The sequence below is a fragment of the Hippocampus bargibanti genome, linkage group LG04, assembly GCF_051943395.1.
Source record: "Hippocampus bargibanti isolate YZ-2025 linkage group LG04, ASM5194339v1, whole genome shotgun sequence".
NCBI lineage: Eukaryota > Metazoa > Chordata > Actinopteri > Syngnathiformes > Syngnathidae > Hippocampus > Hippocampus bargibanti.
In genome coordinates this window covers 3,301,076-3,325,000 of record NC_142737.1, presented here as the reverse complement: position 1 = coordinate 3,325,000, position 23,925 = coordinate 3,301,076, and the positions used below count along the sequence as shown (strand labels likewise).

At 39.7% G+C, this 23,925-nt stretch overlaps 1 protein-coding gene and 1 long non-coding RNA gene across 2 annotated transcripts in view; both read left to right on the top strand.

Moving 5' to 3' along the window:
• Window positions 1-7,992, top strand: part of LOC148898742 (uncharacterized) — an 87,179-nt gene extending 79,187 nt beyond the window's left edge. Inside the window, exon 5 of the long non-coding RNA XR_016114629.1 lies at window positions 5,604-7,992. This is a non-coding gene — a long non-coding RNA (uncharacterized LOC148898742). The remainder of the gene's footprint in view (window positions 1-5,603) is intronic.
• A 4,969-nt stretch (window positions 7,993-12,961) lies between these two features.
• scarf2 (scavenger receptor class F, member 2) overlaps window positions 12,962-23,925 on the top strand; it is a 39,724-nt gene continuing 28,760 nt past the window's right edge. Inside the window, exons 1-3 of the mRNA XM_088993579.1 lie at window positions 12,962-13,674; window positions 21,490-21,548; window positions 23,738-23,839. Coding sequence (XP_088849705.1) covers window positions 13,565-13,674; window positions 21,490-21,548; window positions 23,738-23,839 — 271 coding nt within the window. The 5' untranslated portion in view covers window positions 12,962-13,564. The remainder of the gene's footprint in view (window positions 13,675-21,489; window positions 21,549-23,737; window positions 23,840-23,925) is intronic.

The window sequence follows — 23,925 nt, the reverse complement described above, 5'->3', positions numbered from 1 at the left end:
TGTCAATATTTTTTTACCCCTCTCCTTCAAAATCCTGATTTATTATAACAGAATACGTAATGAGGGAAACTCCTAACAGACAAAGTGAACCGAGCCAAGCCGGCAATCTCTGCAAAATAGGTCAGTTTGGAAAAAAAAGTGCGATGAATTTTCGTACAGTCTTTTTTTTTTGTTCAAAAGAAATGCTTTTTAGGACTGAACATTGCGGTTGAGAAGCGCCGCCGTGGATTTCTCTCCCACACACACAAAAAAAAATCAGAGGAAACTGTACAAAGTCACTGAAGATCACTACTGCCCCCGGTTGGTCACTACTGGAATTACATCTCGTGCTCCCATTCTGTAGTGTACTGTCGACAATAATGATGGGAATTCCGGCTCTTTTCAGAGATGCGGTTGTTTTGGCTCGGCACAGTAAAAAGATCCGGCTCTTTTGGCTCCCGAATGGCTCTTTATTTTTGTTTTGTTTTTTTGCTTAAATTAACTACCGAAATCATGTAAAATTATGTGATAAACGAATTACTCATGTAAAAAAATACACTATATCAAATATTTGTATTTATATGGCTTGATTTATATGTGCACAGAGGGCATCCACTAACTTTCACTTTCCACATGGTTACTCTGGTCTGATGATCAGCTGTCACTAATTTGCTTTTCATATTAATAATGCTATCATACCAACTAGTAAAACATATAATAATTGAATATTAATAACATTTGTACAGTAAACAGTTTTGTATACATTACAGGTACAGTTATACAGTCATAAAAATCGATAATATGAAATATAGAATGATAAAATCGACACTAAAAGGTAAGTATAACATTATAAATATCCATTAGTTATCTATTAGCTAGCTAGCTAACTTCATCTAGATGAGTTATTCCCTGTTGAACGGGTTCACCGTTGCTGGATACCTAACTAGCTAGCTATTTGCTATCTATCTGCTATCTATTAGCTGTCTAACTAACTAGCTAGCTATTAGTTATCTATTAGCTAGCTAACTTGATCTATTTGAGTTGGCGCGTGTGGCGTGTGGCCGCCGCTGCTCACCCAAAGAAAAACTGATCCTGTGACTGTAAAGTGACCTTGAGAGTTTTGAAATATGAAATATAAAATGACCAAAAAAAAATATGTGTCCACCTGTCTACTATTCCCCCGCCCCCCTCCCCCTTCTCACTGCTGCATGTGTCTGTAATTCTCCCCTCCCTCATCTACCACGGATATCGACCAATCACGTGCGGCTTTAACCGAAGACTTGGGCCGGGGAATAGAGGACCAAAAAAAGTCGGCTCCTATTTCCGGCTCCTTGTTAGGAACCGGCTCTCTTCGTTCACTTCAGAGATCCGGCTCTAAGAACCGGCTCGTTCGCGAACGACACATCAGGAGTAGACAACAATCGTGGGGGTTCTTTTTTTCCTCGCATCGTCGTGACGACTGGATTCAGAGATGACGTGGGCTTCCAAAAACATCACGCGGATACGGTGGCGACCCCCCCTGCCCCTCTTTCACGTCTTCTCTATCTACCAAGCAGAACACAAATCCTCCGCAAACACAGGAGAGAAGGAGAAATCAATGAACGTATGCTACACTCTTCCGGAGGAGGCGCGTCGTGATTCACCGATCCCGGCAATTATTTCTAGCTTGTTCGTAGGCGGATCCAATAAGTTAAAGGACAACCGACGCCCCGGACAAGTTATGTCCATAATTTGTAAAATCACATAAAATCATGTGTAAAAAAAACACATTAATAATCCGAATCTGAAGCCATTGTTTTGATTCTCCAGCAATCCAAGACGTCTCGGAGTGACGTCACGAACTGAGGGCGGGACTTGGGAAAATGCCCAATTCACAGCTCAATTTATAGCAGATTTTGGACACTTTAAATCATTTGTGTTTTGCATTTGAATAAAAATTATCATACTGCGTGTTTTGGGTATTTTAGATGCTATAAAACGTTTTTCTGATGTCAGTTAGGAAACAAAAAAGTGACGTTGGTTGTCCTTTAATTGACAAGTTACCAAGCGCCTGCATGTCGCCCGCCCATCAATCAATTGGCCAAGACATCCAGTTGCGGCATGTCGTTATTTTTCTTCTGAAAACAACAGGTGGCCGTCATATCGCGGGGTCATTTTTCACCAGCGCGACCGCTCCACGACTCCAAACTAATGACCAAAACACTGAGCCCCCCCCCAAACCATTTCTCACCCCCAGGAGACGGGCGGACATGATAGATGACGGGAAAATCGATGTGTTTGGGACTCAAGATCAGTGCGGAGTTTATGATATACAGACGCTCCTTAGCTTACGAACATTCGAGTTACGAAAAACGGCACATTTTTGTCGGTACTGTATGTCGTGTTGTCAAATAAGGCACATGTGAGTCCAGCTGTTGCGTTAGCGTGGGTAACTTTTATTTGGCTTCCAATGCAATCTGTCACTCTCTCGTCTGGTCCGTGACGCCCCTCTGGTGACGTAATCATTCAGCGACACTGTCATCTTATCACCGATGTGATATGTGAACGTTTCAACAGAGACGCTGTCAATTACATTTTGTATTGCGCGCCATTTTCCGGCCGAGCTCGCTTGCAATTGGCTGCGTACTGTGCTTCACGCACACGCACGGACACATTGGAGGTTGCTCGGGCTGGATGTTTACGCGACGGACACCAAGGCTGACCAATCAGCGCCCGGCTATGCGGAACTGTTGCCAATGAGTTCCTGCCCCGTTCCGCTGAGCTCGCTAGCGATTGGCTGCGTAGAGTATGTAGGCGGGAAGAAAATCCCCCTCCCCAGTTGACGTTCCAGGAGGACATTCGTAAGTACTTCCTCGTTCAAATGTTTGACTTAAACATACATTCCATACAAAATATAACACTGAAACAACTTACGATCAAATTCGGGAGCGTCTGTACATCTTTTTGCTTTATTTGCATTGTGGGTATTTAAAAAAAAGCACGACAAAAAACTAAACTCAAGTGACCGTTTTTGTCACCAGTTTCTATAATGCTAACTTGAACACCAAACATCCGATTTGTAAGTGCAAAGAAATAATATCCCCAACAGATACATATTTGTCATGTGTCCCACACTTTCCTCGACGACGCACAGTCGCTTCTTTTATCCTTTCGATCCTAATTTGCGCTGAGCTGCGGCGATAGTTTTCAAAGGCAAAAACAGCACGCGTCTCAAAGAGACGAGATGAAAGCGATCTAATGATCTATAATACATGGGCGCCACTCATTGGCACGGAAACGTAGACTTTGGTGTCGGTGTGAGGGCGATGGGGGCGTTCAGTGTTTGTTATTTAGGCAACCGTGTAAGAATGACGTAAATATCTGACACGGGTAACTGTTAAAATAACTAATTTTCAATATATATTTACCTCAACGTATGTCGTATACATTTAAAGTAAGACCTAAATCTTTTTTTTTTTTTTAATTGTGAGAATCGAAACTGCTCATGTTGAGTCGTGGGCTCAGTTGGCGAACAGTTCTAACTGCAAGCTAACATGCTAGCTAAGCATCAGTTCAGTTTTATAATAATAATAATAATAATACATTTCATTTATAAGCACCTTTCAAAACTCTCAGGTTACTTTACAGTCACAGGATAAGTTTTTCTGTGGGTGAGCAGAGGCAGCCACACGCGCCAGCGTTCACTCACCCGGGAAGTTACTCAAATAGATAGAAAGCTAGCTAGCCAGCTAATAAATAGCTAATAGATAGCTATTAGATAGCTACCTAGATAGCTAATAGATAGATACATAGCTAGTAGATAGCTATTAGATAACCATTAGATATCTATTAGATGGCTAGCCAAATAGCTAATAGATAGACAGGTAGCTAGCCATATAGCTAGCCAGATAGCCAGCCAGCCAGAGAGCTAATAGATAGAGTTTAAAAATATCAAATAGATAGCAAGTAGATAGCTCGGTAGTTAGCTAGATAACTCAGATTGAATGGAATTTACAAGCAAAAATATATACAGGTAATACCTATACGATACGATATGATATGATAGCTAATAGCTAGCTAGATAGAAAGCTAGCCAGCTATATCGCTAATAGATATACAGATAGTTAGCTTGCTAGCCAGCCTGAAAGCTAGATAGCCAGCCAGCTGGCTAGCGAGCTATATAGCTAGGTAGCCAGCTATATAGCTAGCAAGCCATCAATGGAGCTAGCTAGACAGCTGTACAGCCAATAGATATACAGATAGATAGCTTGCTAGCCAGCCAGAAAGCTAGCTAGCCAGCCAGCTAGATAGATAGCTAGCTAGCCATCTAATAAATAGCATAATAGATAGATAATAGCTAGCTCGCTTTTAGTCCTTCTCATCCAAACGTCAAGTAGTCTCTTGGAAATCCCGATGAAAACGAATAATGCACGACAGACCCAGAAGTGGATCAAGGAAACCGCATCAGTTTCCTTGATTTGAGTTCACTTTTGAACCGTGTTTGTTTGTTTGTTTGTTTGTTTCATTTGTCATTGTTTCAAACAGTCATGTTGAGTTTAAAAAATATATATATATTTGAAATTCCAACACAGTAAATGTTAGTATTTATAGAGTAGCAAGTTAAGCACACATGGGCTAACTAGCAAGCATGCTATCAGTTTAGCTGAATGGAAATCACAATCAGAAAGCTTTTAATAGTCACAAAATGGGGAAATTTGCAGTCCACAGCAGCAATTTGAAAGTGGTTGAAGGGGGTGGTGAAAAGACAAAAAAACTAAATATTCCAAGCATAATAAAAATGTAAGAAGACTAAGATGTATCCTGTAACTGTGCACATTTTTTTCATAAAAGACTGTACATAGTGCAAGTATAAAAGTCTCCCACTGCTCACCCGCACATAAAAAATCCTGTGACTGTAAAGTGTCCTTGAGAGTTTTGAAAGGCGCTTAGAAATTAAATGTATTATTATGAAAAGGTTGTCACTTGGATTTTCTACATTTGCGACTCAAAGTGCTTCACTGTTACGTATTGATGACATAATGCAGCACCAGAAGCAACTGGGGGTTCAGTGTCTTGCTCAATGGCACTTAAAAATGGTAACAATGGCCCGGAATAAATGACCAATTTACCACTGAGCCCATTGACTGTCATTGCTACTCAAATCCGTCGCACCCTTTTTAATATTTATTTTTGTATCCTAGCTCATTAAAATAACAAAGTTTAGGGTTACCCGCTACTTCAACGCAGTTTTTTCTCCCCTTGACAGCTTCACTCTCAGCGAAAAGTAGTCGCTCTAAAACAAACTTTTCAGTAATGATAACTGCCTGGAAAAGAATCAAAGTATGCAGATGATTTGAATAACTTTGAAGCAATGATTGAAGATGATGGAGTCCGTCGTGTGAAATCTACCCATTTTCAGTCACACGCTTTGCATTCCATCCCCTTCATCGCGTTTTATTATCCGTGCTACCGGGCCGGTGAGATTAGTCATCGTCTGTCCCATCTGTTGTGTTTACTCCTAGGGACTCATTTGTTTATTCGTCGCCTCTCATCAGAATGCCGCTTGGCTAGGGAAATTCCGTGTCTACACATGTGGTCAGAACCGCTTATTTGGCTCAGTGATTCATCACGTTTGTCATTCATAGGTTGACGGAACAACGGCGTTTCTTGAAGTTGATGTCATCATCGTCGGACCTGAATGAAAAGGAAAAGAGGACGACTTGAGAGTCCGAAAGGTTGGGTCCACTGCAAATACATACTCAAAGTAAAAATACACTATATTTCGATATATAAGGCGCACTGGAGAATAAGGTGCACCCTCAATGTATGGACTATTTTAATTTTTTTCCCATATACAGTAAAGTCTCGTTATATCGATATTCAAGGGAGTCCGAAAAAATATCGATATAACCGGGACTATCGATATATCCGACCCTGTTTGCATGTAATTTTCTCCGTGTGTGCATAGAAATAGTATCGATATAACCGGGACTATCGATATATCCGATATCGATATAACGAGACTTTACTGTATAAGGCGCACCGGACTATAATGCGCACCTTAAACGTTTTCCGAATATAATATCGAAATACAGTGAGACCTTGGTTTACGAACTTAATTGGTTCTCAGACAGAGTGTGTAAGGCGAAAAATATGTATCCCCCAAAAAATTCCCCATAGGAAACCATTAAAATGACAATAATCCGTTCCCAGGTTTCCATAAAATATAATTTTCAACTAAATAAGCCTTAAAACCACACACAACATACCTTAATTATATGTATAATAAATGTGCTATTGTATTGTAATGAAAGAAATACACTGCAATGTATAATAAAGTCACTTTATTTACATTTGTGATGGTCATTGATGGCTTGATGGTAGCAATGGTTGACTTAGCATAGCCGTACTGGGCCAGTAAGTCACACAAACACACACCTCTTTCGTGTTTTTCAATTATCTCCTTCTTCTCCTTGATGGTGATTTTGTTTTGTGTCTTCTTCGGCTGAACACGAGCCTGTGGTGGTGTCTTTTTCGGTCCCATAATAGCAAAATTATCTGCAAATAGCTCCTCGCAGGCGATCGACGTGTGAATTCAGAGAGAGTGGGTGTGGAAAGGTGGGCCGGCTGGAGCGCTGTTCGGTCGTGTGCTTCCGCCAAAGATCACTCTGCCAGATCCGAAGATCACTCCGCCAGCCGTGGTGGGTGTATATCGCGAAAAGTAGTGCGTATTCCAAGGTTGAATTTTCATAAATTTGACGTTCGTAAACCGAAAGGTTCGTAAGGTAAGTTGTTCGTAAACCGAGGTCTCACTGTATATCAAAGTTTTCCAAATATAAGGTACTATACATTATAAGGTGCTACAGTAGGGACTGGGGTTACGCACTACTTTTACAGGGGGAAGAGGGGGCATGGAGTCGGTGGCTGCTGACAGTGGTTTCGAGACCTGTTGTGGCTAAATATGATTTCACATATAAGGCGCACCTGCATATAAGGCGCAGGGTCATATTTTTTGGAGAAAAAAAATCAATGCTGTTGGTTGCGCCTTATACAACGGAAAATATGGTAAATAAATTAATTGGTGAATTAATTAATTACTAAATACAGTAAAGTCTCGTTATATCGATATGGGATATATCGATAGTCCCGGTTATATCGATACTATTTCTATGCACGCACGGAGAAAATTTCATGCAAACAGGGTCGGATATATCGATAGTCCCGGTTATATCGATATTTTTTCAGACTCCCTTGAATATCGATATAACGAGACTTTACTGTAGATACATATCTGACCTTCAAATTTCTATTCCCTCTCGTTCTCTCAGGTCATCTTCCGCCCTCCACCTCTGTACCCCCCCACACCCCCCCCTCCCCCCCGCGCCCGTCTTAGGGGTACAGAGCTTTCAGCTGCTCTGCTCAAACCTTTAGAGATATCCTGAATGGAATCATTTCATCCCTCCTGAAGAAAAAAAATGCCAAACACGGCATCCGCCATTGTTGTGATTGTTAACGTTTGTCAGTCTGTGAATTGGCACCACAAACCAGTATGGTGATTTATAGCCTGGCGGAATCTAAATGACGGCACGTAAACCCATCATGCTTTGCTCTTTTCAATTGTTCAGTCCATTTCACATCGGGGCGCAGATCGAGTCGCGTGCGAATAGACATAAGAAGGGGGCGTTGGGGGGGGTCGGAATGCTACGGCGAGCTTTGCTGTCTCAAGGGAAACGGCTGCAGTTCAACAATGCGGTTATTAACCCAAAAAAGAAAATGTTGCGTAACACCAAGTCGATGGCATTCATCATGTCAAGTAAATTAACTCTGGCCGCCTCCATTACTGACTCGTGTGCTTTAATGTCGGGAGAATTTGCAGAGAACCCACGCTGCTTTGATTTTATTTACCCCCACACACACACACTCAACCTAAAAGTGCAGTTGTCTGCAAAATGCAATTTGTTGGCAAACGAATGGCCAAAAGGCACGTTTTGCATCAAAAAGAATATAATTTTTTTAAAGAGAAGGAGCGGGCGGTTCGGTGGTACCCCCACCCCCCGCCCTCCTGCACGCACACAGACACACACGCAGTCAAAATGAACATCTTCACAAGTTTCCTCCAAGTGATGATAAATGCATCGGACTTGTGTGATGGATTATATTGAGCAAAGTGTCGACAATAATAAGGATGGCTTGTGTTCTAAAATGGACGGAGAGTCAATGATATGGTGAAGCATGACACGTTACGTAACCAGCAGTAATTTGTGATTTCCACTTCAAACTTCAGACAAGTGAATGTAGTAATACAGTAAAGTCTCGTTATATCGATATCGGATATATCGATAGTCCCGGTTATATCGATACTATTTCTATGCACGCACGGAGAAAATTACATGCAAACAGGGTCGGATATATCGATAGTCCCGGTTATATCGATATTTTTTCGGACTCCCTTGAATATCGATATAACGAGACTTTACTGTATTCATCTACAGCACAGGTGTCAAAGTCAAGGCCCGCGGGCCAAATCGGGCCCACCACATCATTTTTTTCGGCCCGCGAAAGCAAATCAAACTTGTTAAATTCCATGATGATTGCTAAAATCTGAGCCAAAATTTCATATTTTTGGTTGTCAACCACTATAAAAGTCATTATTCTTGACTTCAGATTTGAAAATGAGTTATTCATTAATTTGCTGTGTGCTCTATATGTAATATTTGAAGGGATTTAAACATTCTAATGGCTTCCCCAAATTCATAACGGCCCTCGAGAGGAAACCATAACTACAATGTGGCCCGCGGCAAAAAATGACTTTGACACCCCTGATCTACAGTATACATATTTCAGAGATGGAATTAAAGAAGACATTTATTGAAAATGTTGAATTATTGGATGGAAATGTATTCAATCGCAGTGGTGGAACGCCAGAGCCTGCAAGGCCTTCTATGCTGGCCTAAAAATATCGGAATCACAGAATGATGTTAACTCACTCACTGCCAGACGATGTGTAAAAATATGTCCACTCCAGCGCCAGGGTTTTGGTTATTTTTACTCAAATTGCAGGACTCACAGAATATTGAGTTTTAGGACGATGTAAACATTCAATTCAGCGTGAAAAAAATCTTAAACTATCTTCTTTCATCAGAAAAAAAGAGTTAATTCCTAAGTTATATGGGTCTGGAGTTATCTAAGCTTGAAATGGGGGTGTCTGTACAAAATACAATACATACATATTGATTTATATCGCGCTTAAACAACAACTGAAGCTGTAACAAAGCACTTACATAGACAAAAGGCAAATGCTGCTCCCTTGTGGTCTGACCAGCGCTTTATCGGCAAAAGCAAAAAAAAAAAAAAAAAAAAAAAACGAAAAAAAATCAGTAATAATAATAATAATAATAATACATTTAATATCAAAGCGCCTTTCAAAACTCTCAAGGTCACGGGATAAGAACTTTTTTTTTTTGTGCGGATGAGCAGTGGCAGCCATTTGCGCCAGCGTTCACCCTACCCAGAAGTAGCACAGCAGCAAAGTTATGAAAGGAAGAGGACAGGAAAGAAAGAAGTAGAAATACGAATAGCGCTCCATGTCATATTTTAAATTCACGAATAAATTCCTTGATCTTGATTTCACTTCCTGGTGCTTTATACTATCTTTGTGACTGCTTTATTTCCTGTATATGATAGTTGTCCATGTTAAGTGCTTTGTTACAGCTTCAGTTGTTTTTAAAGCGCTATATAAATCAATATGGATGTAAAATGGGGGCGTTGGCTCAACAAGTGATGTTTTCGTCTGTAACAGCGGTGGGAGAAAAAAAGCAAAAGAAACACACAAAGGAGAAGCAACAGGTTCCAAGCGTCATTTTTACTAGTGGATCAGGGACGTCATGATGGAATGTGCACGTCTGCTACAAGCTAAATGTTGAAAGCAAACACATTACCTATAACATCCATTGACAAAAAGAGTGACTGGCCCACCTAAATCCGCTTCAATTCCAAGCTGCACTCCACATGCAGCAGACATTTTCTTTCAATGTTACTTCGCAAATAATAATAATAATAAAGTAATACATCCGCTTACGAATTTAATTGGTTCCCAGAAAGTGTGTATAATGTGAAAAGTGTGTCTTCCAAACGTTAATTTCCCATCAGAAACCATTAAAAATGAAAATAATCCGTTTCCAGGTCCCCATCAAACAGAATTTTCTACTAAATAAGCCTTAAAGCTAGACAAAATATTTATCTATCTATGTAGTTATTTATTCACCTATTTGGTTATTTATTGTATATTTAGTACTTTATTTTATATATTTTTATTTACTTATTATTTTCATTACCTGCACATGCAACCGCTGTGCCCCCTCCATAGGAAAAGCTTGAGTACCTGCATTTTTATTTTTATTTTTAATTTTATTTTAATCTCTAATTTTATGTTTACATTTTATCTGTACAGTGATACCTTGGTTTACGAACTTAATTGGTTCCCAGACAGTGTGTAAGGCGAAGTGTGTATCCCAAAAATTAATTTCCCATAGGACACAATTAAAATGAGAATAATCTGTTCCCAGGTCCCCATAAAATATAATTTTCAACTAAATAAGCCTTAAAACTACAAACAATATACCTTATTTTATGTATAATAAATGCGCTATTGTATTGTAATTAAAGAAATAAACTGTACTATATAATAAAGTCGTTTTATTTACCTTTGCGATGGTCGTTGATGTAGTTGCCTCTTGATGATATCCGAGTGAAGTTGCCGTGCTTTCTCGGCGACAATACCCTCACTCCCACTGTCCCCTGCTAGCTGCTTTTCGCTAATCCAAATCAACAGAAGTTTTTCAACCTCTTCTGTTGCTTAGACAACACAGAAACACCCTTAGCCACACGTAGCAATGGCCGACTTAGCATACTGGTACTGGGACGCTAAATCACCGAAACGCACAGCTCGTTCGTGTTTTTCGATGATCTCCTTCTGCTCGACCGTAATTTTATTTTGTGTCTGCTTTGGATGAACACTACTAGCCTGTTGTGGGGTCTTTTTCGGTCCCATAATAGCAAAAGTACTCCACTCGATAACAAACCACGTTTGCACTCAATGCGAATGAGGGTGGAAAACTAGTCGGCCGCATGGTTTGGTGTTCGTCCGTCGAAAACTAGTCTGCCAGCCACCGTGGCGCCGTGCGGTTTTGTTCGTCCGCTGAAAACTAGTTCGTATGCCAAGATTATAGCCTGGCAGTGAATGAGTTCAAAGAACTCTTATTATACTACACTGTACATAATGACGCACTACATGATAACACGATGCTTTGCTCCAGGTTCATTTACACACACTCGAGAACTCATTTGGGGGTGGAAGGGTTATATCTTGTTTTAAAACATTCGGAGGGGGATCATTACCTCTTTGCCAAGGAAGCTAATGTGGTGTGTCTGGAAGTACTTGAGTCACTGCTGGCTTGTTTTCATGTTGGAGATGTGACACTTGAGCTAAAGGGAGAAGAAGACAAAAAAAAAAGACCATTGAAGCCAGTGTAATTACAACACTGGGTTGTGATTGTCAAAGGGTGCTACGAGTCCCTCTACTGGTGCATTCAAGGCAAGAAAAAAAACATTTGCAAGCTAATTCAAATGTACTAAATCGTTTTTAGGCAGCTGTGTACAAGGAGAGAAATGTCAAAAACATAAACTGACCCTCATTTGGCTGTGCAGTATTTTATTTGGAATTACAATACAATACTTTGGCTCTTCTTGCCGATTAAGTGGATTTTAGTGCATTATGTCATTTTGATGTGGAATGGAGTACAGTGATACATACCTTGGCTTATGAACTTAATTGGTTCCCAGACAGAATGTGTCAGGCGAAAAGTGTGTATCCCAAGAATTAATTTCCCATAGGAAACCATTAAAATGGGAATAATCCGTTCCCAGGTCCCCATAAAATATACCTAGCCAGCTATATAGCTCCAGCCAACTAAACGATAGCTATCTAGCTAGTGAGCCAGCTAGACATCTAATAGATAGCTAATAGATATATAATAATAATTATACTACTAATAAGAAAGACAATAAGGGGTTAGGGTTACATTTCATTACAATACATGTCATTTATAGGCCCCTATGAAAGATTTAATAATAATAAATAAAAATAAAAATGACCCCATTGTGGGACTTTTGACAAAAATAAACAAATACAACATAAATATGTAAATAGATAAACAAACAAACAATCAAATAAATAAATAAAGAGAGAAATCAAGGAAGTTGATTTTGGAATCATAATATAATATAATATATGTTAAAAAAATCAGAAAGCAGCTTGTTTATTATTTTATATATTACAATAATAATAATAATAATAATAATAATAATAATACATTTCATTTATAAGCGCCTTTCAAAACTCTCAAGGTCACTTTACAGTCACAGGATAAGTTTTTCTGTGGGTGAGCAGCGGCAGCCACACACGCCAGCGTTCACTCAACCACGAAGTAACTCATATAGATAGAAAGCTTTATATAATAATAATAATAATAATAATAATAATAGTAATAATACATTTCATTTATAAGCGCCTTTCAAAACTCTCAAGGACACTTTCACATGATATTTTTTCTGCGGGTGAGCAGCGGCAGCCACACGCGCCAGCGTTCACTCAACCTTGAAGTAACAAATTTCAAAAAACAGTATGCATATCATTTTATATATTATTTAGATTTATTGTATTAATATTTTTTATTGTGTTTATATTTATGTAATTTATATTAGTTATTTTATTTATATATTTTTTAACATCATTTGTAGGCAGTATGAATTGAATGTCATTGCCGATTATCGCCGGTAGAGGGAGCCATTGCTTCGCCTCAAAAACAACCCCTAATTGCAACCATTGCATCACTGATGCGCAGTTTGCGCACACTCCAACCGATCACTGAAAGTGATGCAAACAAGTTCCCCAATTCGAGTTTACGAGAAACCCCCCCCCCAAAAAAAAACTTCACTTTCATTTTTCCCGCATGATTTTAATGTTTTCTCATACCATTAAACTAGTTGAACGGCGCCATATTTTCATTCGTATACGAGCTCTGTTGTACAATTTCGGAGTCACATGTTGCAGTTTGGCGTGCACAAAGTGAGAGGGCAGACCCCGTGGCGCGCACGCTATGTAAATTTCGCTGGCTCACGCAGCCAAAGACGGAGTAACAAATCAGGAATTTCCCTCCTGCCACTCCTGAGACCGAAGAGAGGACAAACGTGAAAGTAGTTCTCCTCGGAGAGGCACGAGCAGCCATCGCGGGACATTCTTCCTTTTTTTCGTTTTTTTTTCCCCCTGTACTCGATTATACTTTTTTTTTCACCGCGGTTAATCCTCACTTTAGGAAAGCGTTACATGGAAGTAACGGTGCGGCGTTCGATGACGACTTTTTGTGAGGGAAAAACTGCCCGTTTTTAGTGTTTCCGAAATTGGAGTCTTTGTGGATGTCGTAAAGCCCTTTTGAACCGTACAGAGATTTGGATAAAGTGCGCGAAATCTGAGCGCGTGTGTGGATTAATTATATTTTTAAAAAAACAACAACAAAAAGTCCTCTTGAAGGATGCTGCTGCTAGTACGATGGAAGTGAAGAACTGTATTGCTTTCGCAACGCTGGTTTGTCTCCTTTTTAGCTCCGCCGAGAGCCAAAAACTACGTCCCAAAGGCAGAAATGTGTGCAAAGCAGCTGGGTAAGTGCATCGCAATCAACTTTTTATGTTTGTTGAAGAAACATAACTCGTTTTTTTTTTTTAATATTTATTTTCATTTGTCTGTACATTGTGTCGCCGTTCAAATCAACGATGTGTTGCGATGAATTTCCACAATGACTGAAATTCGAGTGTATGTACTTTGTGGCCCAAGTGGACTTTTTTTGTAGGGGGGCTGCAATGGCTTTATTGAACGTTCTTTATTGAACGATGTGAACTTCAGTTTTGGTTCAAGAAATTACCTTCTTGTAAACCAGGGAGCGCCAGCAATACTTGTATTTGTTGTATATAGTGAAGTAGCTTCATTTCAAGCACTTTTTTCCAGTTCGGTTCATCGCTGCTTTTAGAGGAGGAGTCGGCGGGACAGATGTGGGGTATCCGTGTGTAGCTGTTTTAGGATTGTACAATAGGGGGCGCTGTTTTCAACGCACATACCTTACAGCGCGATGATTGATAGATAGATAGATAGATAGATACCCAACATCCGTAATATTGACCCTCTTCCCACTTTTAAATCCTACCTGCGCTTGTTCCGTACATAAGTAGCGCTAGCTACGTACATTGGTAGCGCTAGCTGGGTACATATGTAATGCTTGCCAGGAACATAGGTAGCGCTTAATGGGTACATAGGTAGCGCTTGCAAGGAACGTAGGTAGTGCTTGCTGGGTCCATAAGTAGCGCTTGTTAGGAACATAGGTAGCGCTAGCTATGTACCTAGGTAGCGCTAGATACGTAAATAGGTAGCGCTAGCTGGGTACATAGGTAGCGCTTGCTAGGAATACGTGTAATGTGAGACTAATAAAGGCATATCCAATATCCAATAATGCTTGCTGGGTCCATAGGTAGCCTCTAGCTACGTACATAGGTAGCGCTAGCTGGGTACATCGGTAGTGCTGGCTAGGAACATAGGTAGCGCTTGTTGGGTACATTCTTAGCGGTTGGTGGGTACATAGGTACCGCTTGTTCGGTACATAAATAGTGCTAGCTACGTTCCTAGCTATCACTAGCTAGGTACATGGGTAGCGCTAGCTAGGTAAATGTGTAGCATTAGCTAGGTACATGGGTAGTGCTAGCTTGGTACAGTATATAGATGTACACTGGAAACTGTACTGGTTACAGGTCATTGTCGGGCTATGTAAAGAATACAGACAACCAATAATATTCACACCTCTGGATAATTTCCAGTCTCCGACGTCTCCTTACATACATGTTTATGGAAAACCAAAGGAATGTGGAGAACATACAAGTTCCACACAGCAAAGTCAGAGCCAAGATTTAAACCGAGACCATCGGAACGATGAGACAGATGTGCTAAACTATGAGACAGATGTGCTAGAGGTCACCCCGTTCTTATTATTCTTTCGGAGCAAGATGAAGACTCAACCGTCGCTGCAATAATGGCATTTTAGAAGGGATTGGATGTATCTTTATTCGCAAGAAGTAGAAAAACAACATACAGGAGATGCTGGAAAGTCAGCCACTCTCGCGGCGCCATCTTGAAGTTAAAAGAACACAAAAAAACTCAATAACAAATAACATGACAACACTAAGACACAGAGTCATTCATTCTTCAGCACTTGCTGTACCCTCTTTGTGACATGAAGCAGTTCTAGATGAAAGAGGAAAGGATCAAAGCGTCCTTTTCAGCGGTGCAAGCTAAAATGTTGAAAGCAAGCATGCAGCTGTAGCATCCGTCGATGAAAAGAAATTGTCTCACATCTGCTGTCCGACGTAAATCCGCTTCAATTCCAAGCCGCGACATGATTAAGTGCGGCGCATATACAGTAAAGTCTCGTTATATCGATATTCAAGGGAGTCCGAAAAAATATCGATATAACCGGGACTATCGATATATCCGACCCTGTTTGCATGTAATTTTCTCAGTGCGTGCATAGAAATAGTATCGATATAACCGGGACTATCGATATATCCGATATCGATATAACGAGACTTTACTGTATTTGCTATCTTTGAATGTGGGAAAAAAATCTGGTTATTACACCGATGCCAATAACCCTGACATCCCTTCAGACGTTTAAATACACGCGTGCAACAGTTGATGAAAAGTATTGCAAAAACAATGCTGCTGTTGAATCGCATTGAAGATTTAATGTGGTACCACCACGGTTGATTTTATTGGCCCCGCATATTTTTGTCAGCACTATTTTGAGTTGCTTTGTTTATGCTTTCAGCGCAGGCCCGCCTGGCCCATTTTACTCCTCTTTTGTTTGTCATCTCCCCGACTTCATTCTATAGCCAAAAATCACCGCGCCCGCCATTGCCGCAATCTTATTTTTCCCATTGCGCTCATTATGGCATGTATTTTATTTTATTCTTGCCTCACTCAAATGAATGGGGTGGGGGGGGGGGGCATTGAAACATTTTATCATCACACATCAGCCTTTCCAAGGATGTCTTTTAAAGGACAACCGACACCATTTTTTGTTTCCTAACTGACATCAGAAAAACGTTTTATAGCATCTAAAATAACCAAAACACGCAGGATGATATTTTTAGTCAAATGCAAAACACTAATAAAAATGACTTAAAGTGTCCCAAAACTACTTCAAAATGACCTTGCAAATGGCGAGTTTCAGAAGGTCCCGCCCCTTGTTCGTGACGTCACGCAAGGACGTCTTGCCTTGCTCTAGAATCAAAACAATGACTTCAGATTCGGAGAAGATGTTTTTTTTGTTACTCATCCACTTATGAATATGATTCAAATAGTTCTGAAGAGGAAAGCATAAATGTTTGCAATCGATTAAAGGAGTCCTCCCATATCAATTCGAGCCGTCAAGGACTCCAATGTAGCGTCCCAGAAAATGCACAAGATGGCGCCCAAGCTCCGTTGGAAATGGGCTGATTTGTCTGCTGGGATTTTCTGTCAACTAGTATCAAATAGTAGTCTTGGTGCAACACACGATTCACCATCGCGATATTTATGTGTTTTCCTTCTAATTTCGCCATCAACACGGATCAACACGATGTTTTCAGACCAAACAAAGTACCCAAAAGCGCATTGTGTGTCGCTCTCGGTCAGGGGTGTTCCTGACGTGACGTCAGGAATCGTCACCAACTCGAAAACAAGACTTCCTGAAAATTCAGCGCGAGTCTTAAAATGTAAAATGGTGGCTTTTTGGTGACACACGAAGTTTTCAGACCAAACAAGTACAGCAAAATACATTGACGTGATGGAAGGACTGCTACAATGTGTCATTGTTTCGGTCACGGGCGTTCCTTCAGTGACGTCACGTACGGACTCGTCACCAACTGAAAAACAAGACTTCCTGAATATTCAGCGCGAGTCTTAAAATATAGCTATATGCCGTGGAATCTTTGTAAAAAAAAAACCTTAGACTCTCTTCTTTCATCAGAAAAAAAAGAGTTAATTCCTAAATTATATGGGTCTGGAGTTATCTGAGCTTGAAATGGGGGTGACTGTGCAAAATACAATACATACATATTGATTTATATAGAGAAGCAAATTAACGAATTCACTGCCAGACGATGTGCTAAAGTTTGCTCACTCCAGTGCCAGGGTTTTTGTCATTTCCACTCGAATTCCAGGATGCACAGAATATTGAGTTTTTAGGACTACATAAACATTCAATTCAGCATTACAAACTTTAGACTCTCATTTTTCATCAGAAAAAAAAGAGTTAATTCCGAAGTTATATGGGTCTGGAGTTATCTGAGCTTGAAATGGGGGCGACTGTGCAAAATACAATACATATTGATTGATATAGCACTAGCAATGTTTAAATAGAGCGTTAGAAACCTTAGACTATCTTCCTTCATCAGAAAAAAATAGTTAATTCCTAAGTTATATAAGTCTGGAGTTATCTAAGCTTGAAATAGGGACGGCTGTACAAAATACGATACATATATATTGATTTATATTTAACAACAGCTATAGCTGTAACAAGGTGCTAACATGGACAAAAGGCAAATGCTGACCCCTCGTGGAAGGGAAAAACATTGCCAGAGGTCTGACCAGCGCTTTATCGGCACCCCCCTAAGAAAACCCAAAACCCGAACAATCTCACGAATGGCAGCGAATTAGTTAAAAAAAGATTCCGAATATTTTGTCACAAAAAAATATTAATCATCATGTCCAAAGGGAAAATGCACAATAATCCCAATAAAATATTTACATTCAAAGCCTGCCGATGAATGAATACATTCCACTGTGTTCACACCCACAACGGCGCAAAACACGCATTTATATCGGTGCCGAAATCCATAAATAAAATGACTATGAAGAAATGTTGGGCCCTTTTTACCGGAAAGTAAATTTTGAGTGACCTTTAAAGGACAACCGACATCACTTTTTTGTTTCTTAACTGACATCAGAAAAACGTTTTAAAGCCTCTAAAATACCCAAAACACGTAGTATGATATTTTTATTCAACATTTTATTCAACACCAATAAAAATGACTTAAAGTGTCCAAAATCTGCAAAAAAATTGAGCTGCGAGTTGGGCATTTTCAGAAAGTCCCGCCCCCAGTTCGTGATGTCACGCCAAGACGTCTTGCATTGCTGGAGAATCAAAACAATGGCTTCCTGTGGCCACCTCCGTTTCCACAGGCTGATAAATTTCTTATATGGAGCTTGGACGCCCTCTTCTGGCGGCTTTTGGGTGCAACATGAGGTCCCCAGATCAAACAAGTACAGCAAAATACATTGACGTGATGGAAAGACCGCTACAATACGTCATTTTTACGATCAGGGGCGGTCCTTTAGTGACGTCACGGACGGACTCGTCACCAACTCAAAAACAAGACTTCCTGAATATTCAGCGCGAGTCTTAAACGTAAAATATAGCTATATGCGGTGGAATCATATTAAAATACGCTCAGTAGAAGTCATTTGAAGCCATTTTACAAATTATGGACTTGTCCGGAGACGTCTGTTGTCCTTTAAGGCAGTCTGCGGTCTTTTGAAACTGGTCAGAGTGACTCCAAAGTACTATTTTTATGCCGTAGCGGTGCTTACAAACACACAATCTTCCTCCACAAGTGCCGATGGGGATCGGTGGTGCATTAAAAGGTCAACGAGGGTCAACTCCGTGCACATTGGCAACCGTTTGTCATGATTCGGAGAGGCGCGGTTGCAACAACAACAAAAAATACGCGGAATGCGGCGTCAAGTCGGAAAAAACTCCCTCTTTTCATCGCAAAAGGGGGAAAGCATGCAAAGCTTGATCTTGACCACGCGCCGATTTGTCAGAATAAGACAAAAACAGCGTCACTCCCCGCACGCCGACTCTGAAGCGAGCTGCCATCTTCAAACGCTTTGGGGGCAGCTGATGTGTTGCAGAGGCCTCGGAAAGGTCACGGTCGTGGGAGGAAGAGAAGACAAATTTGTCCTTTCCTGACAGGGTCTTGAAAAAAAAATGGCAGCAAACTGTTATATATTTAGACTCCTTCACTGTTTTCTCTCTGAAAGGCCCGGAAAGGATACAGAAGCTGATAAACGAGGGAAAAAAACTGAATTCTACTTGGGAGGGATTTTTGAATGAATGCAGTGCGCTGGTGCAAACCCATATTCTTAAAAATAGATATACAGTAAAGTCTTGTTATATCGATATCGGATATATAGATAGTCCCGGTTATATCGATACTATTTCTATGCACGCACGGAGAAAATTACATGCAAACAGGGTCGGATATATCGATAGTCCCGGTTATATCGATATTTTTTCGGACTCCCTTGAATATCGATATAACGAGACTTTACTGTATATACTGTATAATGTAAAACAAAAAAACAATCAGGTTCATTTTGATTGATTTTCATTTCACTACAAATTGGGGTTAAAAAAACAACAACATAAAAATCCAAGGACAAAACAGGTCAACCTTGGGATTTACATTAGATTAGATGAGCCTTTATTTGTCTCACAGTGAAGAAATGTACATTTTACAGCAACAAAAACAAAAATACAGGAGCTGCTGTAAAGGCAGTCACTCTCGCGGCGCCATTTTGAAGTCAAAGGCAAACAAAATGACAAATAATGACAAGTGATAATTCAATTTTTAGCTCTTTCTGCGCCCATTTTGTTGCATGAAGCAGTTCAAGATAAAAATATTAAATAAAAATAAAAATCTAAGGACATAACAGGCCAATATTGGGAGTTAGATTAAATTAGATTAGATTAGACGAGCCTTTATTTGTCTCACAGTGAAGAAATGTACTCTGTAATTGCTGTAATTTTACAGCAACAAAAACAAAAATACAGAAGCTGCTGTAAAGGCAGCCACTCTCGCGGCGCCATTTTGAATTAAAAAACAGATAATGATAAATAATAATTCAATCTATAGCACTTTCTCCACCCTCTTTGTTGCATGAAGTAGTTCAAGATGAAAAAATAAAAATCTGTGACACAACACAAAATGAGACAGAATGAATTTAACACAACTAGCTATCTAGGTAGCTGTCTATTAGCCAGCTAGCTTTCTATCTATTTGAGTTACTTCTGGGTTGAGTGAACGCTAGCGCATGTGGCTGCCGCTGCTCACCCACAGAAAAACCTTATCCTGTGACACTAAAGTGACCTTGAGAGTCTTGAAAGGCGCTTATAACTTAAATGTATTATTATTATTATTATTATTAAGATGAAAAAATAAAAATCCAAGGACAAAACAGGCCAATTTTGGCAGTTAGATTCGATTAAATTAGATAAAATGAGCCTTTATTTGTCTCACAGTAAAGAAATTAACATTTCACAGTAACAAAAACAAAAATACAGGAGCTGCTGTAAAGGCAGCCACTCTCGCGGCGCCATCTTGAAGTAAAAAAAAAAAGTGACACAACACAAAAGACACAAATAAAATTCAATGTTTAGCACTTTTCAGCACCATCTTTGTTGCATGAAGCAGTTCTAGATCAAAGCGGAGAGAATCAAAGCGTCCTTTTCACCAGTGGATCAGGGATATCATGGTGGAATATGCACATTTCCTACAAGCTAAATGTTTAAAGCAAACACAAAGCTGTCGCATCCATTGACCAAAACAGATTGTCTCACATTTCCAGTCCCTCGTAAATCCGCTTCAATTCCGAGCCGCGACTTTTTTCTCGTCGCTGGCTCCTTAAGCCATGCATCCGTCGTCTTTTGCTGAAGGAGAGGAGTCAAAACATTGCTTTCAATTTTGGGGGTTGAATAAATCACTCCAAAAGCTCTTATATGTATGTCGAACTGTCGCGGCTTGGAATTGAAGTGGATTTATGTGGGACAGGAGATGTGAGACAGTGTCTTTTCGTCAATGGATGCTACAGCTGCGTGTTTGCTTTCAACATTTAGCTTATAGTAGACGTGCACCTTCCACCATGACGTCCCTGATCCACTGGCGAAAAGGACACTTTGATCCTCGCCTGTTTTATCTAGAACTCCTTCGTGTCACAAAGAAGGTACAGCATGTGCTGAAGAATGAATGACTCTCTGTGTCTTTGTGTTGTCATATTATTTGCTATTTAGTTTTTGTTGTTGTTTTTTTTTTTACTTCAAGATGCCGCCGCGAGAGTGGCTGCCTTTCCAGCAGCTCCTGTATTTTGTTTTTCTACTTCTTTCTTTCCTTTCCTCTTCCTTTGATAACTTTGCTGCTGTGAAATGTTAATTTCTCCACAATTCTTTGAAAGGGTTTGATCTTCCCAGATGTGACCAAAAGACATGGCCGCGCTCTGCCGCCATTTTGAAACGTCCGCATATTAAACAGCAGGTGCCTCGGCACGCCGCCCTGAGGACCCCCCCTACCGTTCCTCTTCTCTTATTTACACTTTGTGGATTCTTTTTCCAGATCTCCGGGGTTGGTGTGCTGCAACGGATGGGCTCAGCTGGGCGATGAATGCCTTACGCGTACGTATCACGCTAGCATAATTCCTTCATAGCAGCGATGTCCAAAATATGGAAATATTATACAGTGAAACCTCGGTTTACGAACCCCTTGGCTTACGAACTATTCGGTTTACGAACGTTACATTTATGAAACTTTTACCTTGGCATACGAACTATTTTTCGGGATACACACGGAGCTGCCACAATCAGTGATGTGTCGTTCGCGAACGAGCCCGTTCTCCGAACAAGAAAATGGTGGCCACTGTTTCTGTCCTCTATTCCCCGCCCCCAGTCTTTGGTTAAAGCCATGTGATTGGTCAAGAACGCAGCAGTGGGGGATGGGGTTACAGACAGAGAGAGAGTGAGACCGTTCTCCCAAAAACAAAATGGCGTCTTCGGTTAAAGCCACGTGATTGGTCAAGAACCCAGCAGGGGGGGGGGGGTGATGAAACGGCCACTCCATTCCATCAAGCCATCAACGACCATCACAAAGTTAAATTAGATGACTTTATTATACCGTACAGTTTATTTTTTTAATTATAATACCAAATCACATTTATTATACATAAAATAAGGTATATTTTGTGTAGTTTTAAGGCTTAGAAAATTAGAAAGTCGAAAATTATGTTTTATGGGGACCTGGGAACAGATTATTCTCATTTTAATGGTTTCCTATGGGAAATTAATTTTTGGGATACACACTTTTCGCCTTACACACTCTGTCTGGGAATAAATTAAGTTCGTAAGCCAAGGTCCCACTGTATACATACAAAAATATATACATATATACACAAAGGTAAATAAAATGACTATTGTACAGTACAGTTTATTTCTTTAATCATAATATCATAGCACATTTATTATACATAAAATAAGATATATTTTGTGTAGTTTTAAGGCTTAGAAAATTAGAAAGTCGAAAATTGTGTTTTATGGGGACCTGGGAACGGATTATTCTCATTTTAATGGTTTCCTATGGGAAATTAATTTTTGGGATACACACTTTTCGCCTTACACACTCTGTCTGGGAATAAATTAAGTTCGTAAGCCAAGGTCCCACTGTATACATACAAAAATATATACATATATACACAAAGGTAAATAAAATGACTATTGTACAGTACAGTTTATTTCTTTAATCATAATATCATAGCACATTTATTATACATAAAATAAGATATATTTTGTGTAGTTTTAAGGCTTAGAAAATTAGAAAGTCGAAAGAATTATGTTTTATGGGGACCTGGGAACGGATTATTCTCATTTTAATGGTTTCCTATGGGAAATTAATTTTTGGCATACACACTTTTCGCCTTACACACTCTGTCTGGGAATAAATTAAGTTCGTAAGCCAAGGTCCCACTGTATACATATAAAAATATATACATATATACACAAAGGTAAATAAAATGACTACTGTACAGTACAGTTTATTTCTTTAATCATAATATCATAGCACATTTATTATACATAAAATAAGATATATTTTGTGTAGTTTTAAGGCTTAGACAATTAGAAAGTCGAAAATTATGTTTTATGGGGACCTGGGAACGGATTATTCTCACTTCAATGGTTTCCTATGGGAAATTAATTTTTGTGATACACACTTTTCGCCTTACACACTCTGTCTGGGAACCAATTAAGTTCGTAAGCCAAGGTCCCACTGTATACATACAAAAATATATACATATATACACAAAGGTAAATAAAATGACTATTGTACAGTACAGTTTATTTCTTTAATCATAATATCATAGCATATTTATTATACATAAAATAAGATATATTTTGTGTAATTTTAAGGCTTAGAAAATTAGAAAATAGAAAATTATTAGTTTTATGGGGACCTGGGAACGGATTATTCTCATTTTAATGGTTTCCTATGGGAAATTAATTTTTGGCATACACACTTTTCGCCTTACACACTCTGTCTGGGAATAAATTAAGTTTGTAAGCCAAGGTCGCACTGTATACATAAAAAAAATATATACATATATAGAGCAAGGGTATAAAATGAGTTTTACACGGTGCTGAAAAAAGAATGCCTCAACATCGCTGCATATCTGTCTTCTAGCTTTATTGCTAAAATACGCATCGAACCAATAAAAATGGGCTATAAATAACCGCCTCGCCCCGGCCAAACTTTGGACACATTTACGATTCATCCAATCGTGGAATAACGCAGCCATTTCTTTTTCGCCCCCACATAGCTCTCTGCGAAGGCAATTTCACCTGCAAAGAAAACGAGGTGTGCGTGAGACCGAACGAATGCCGCTGTCGCCATGGATACTTCGGGGCGAGCTGTGACACAAGTAAGGCATCGTGCATGATTAGCTTAGCTTTGCCCGAAGAACGTTTGTTTAGCTTAATGTTAACTACCAATGGCGGGCAGTGTATG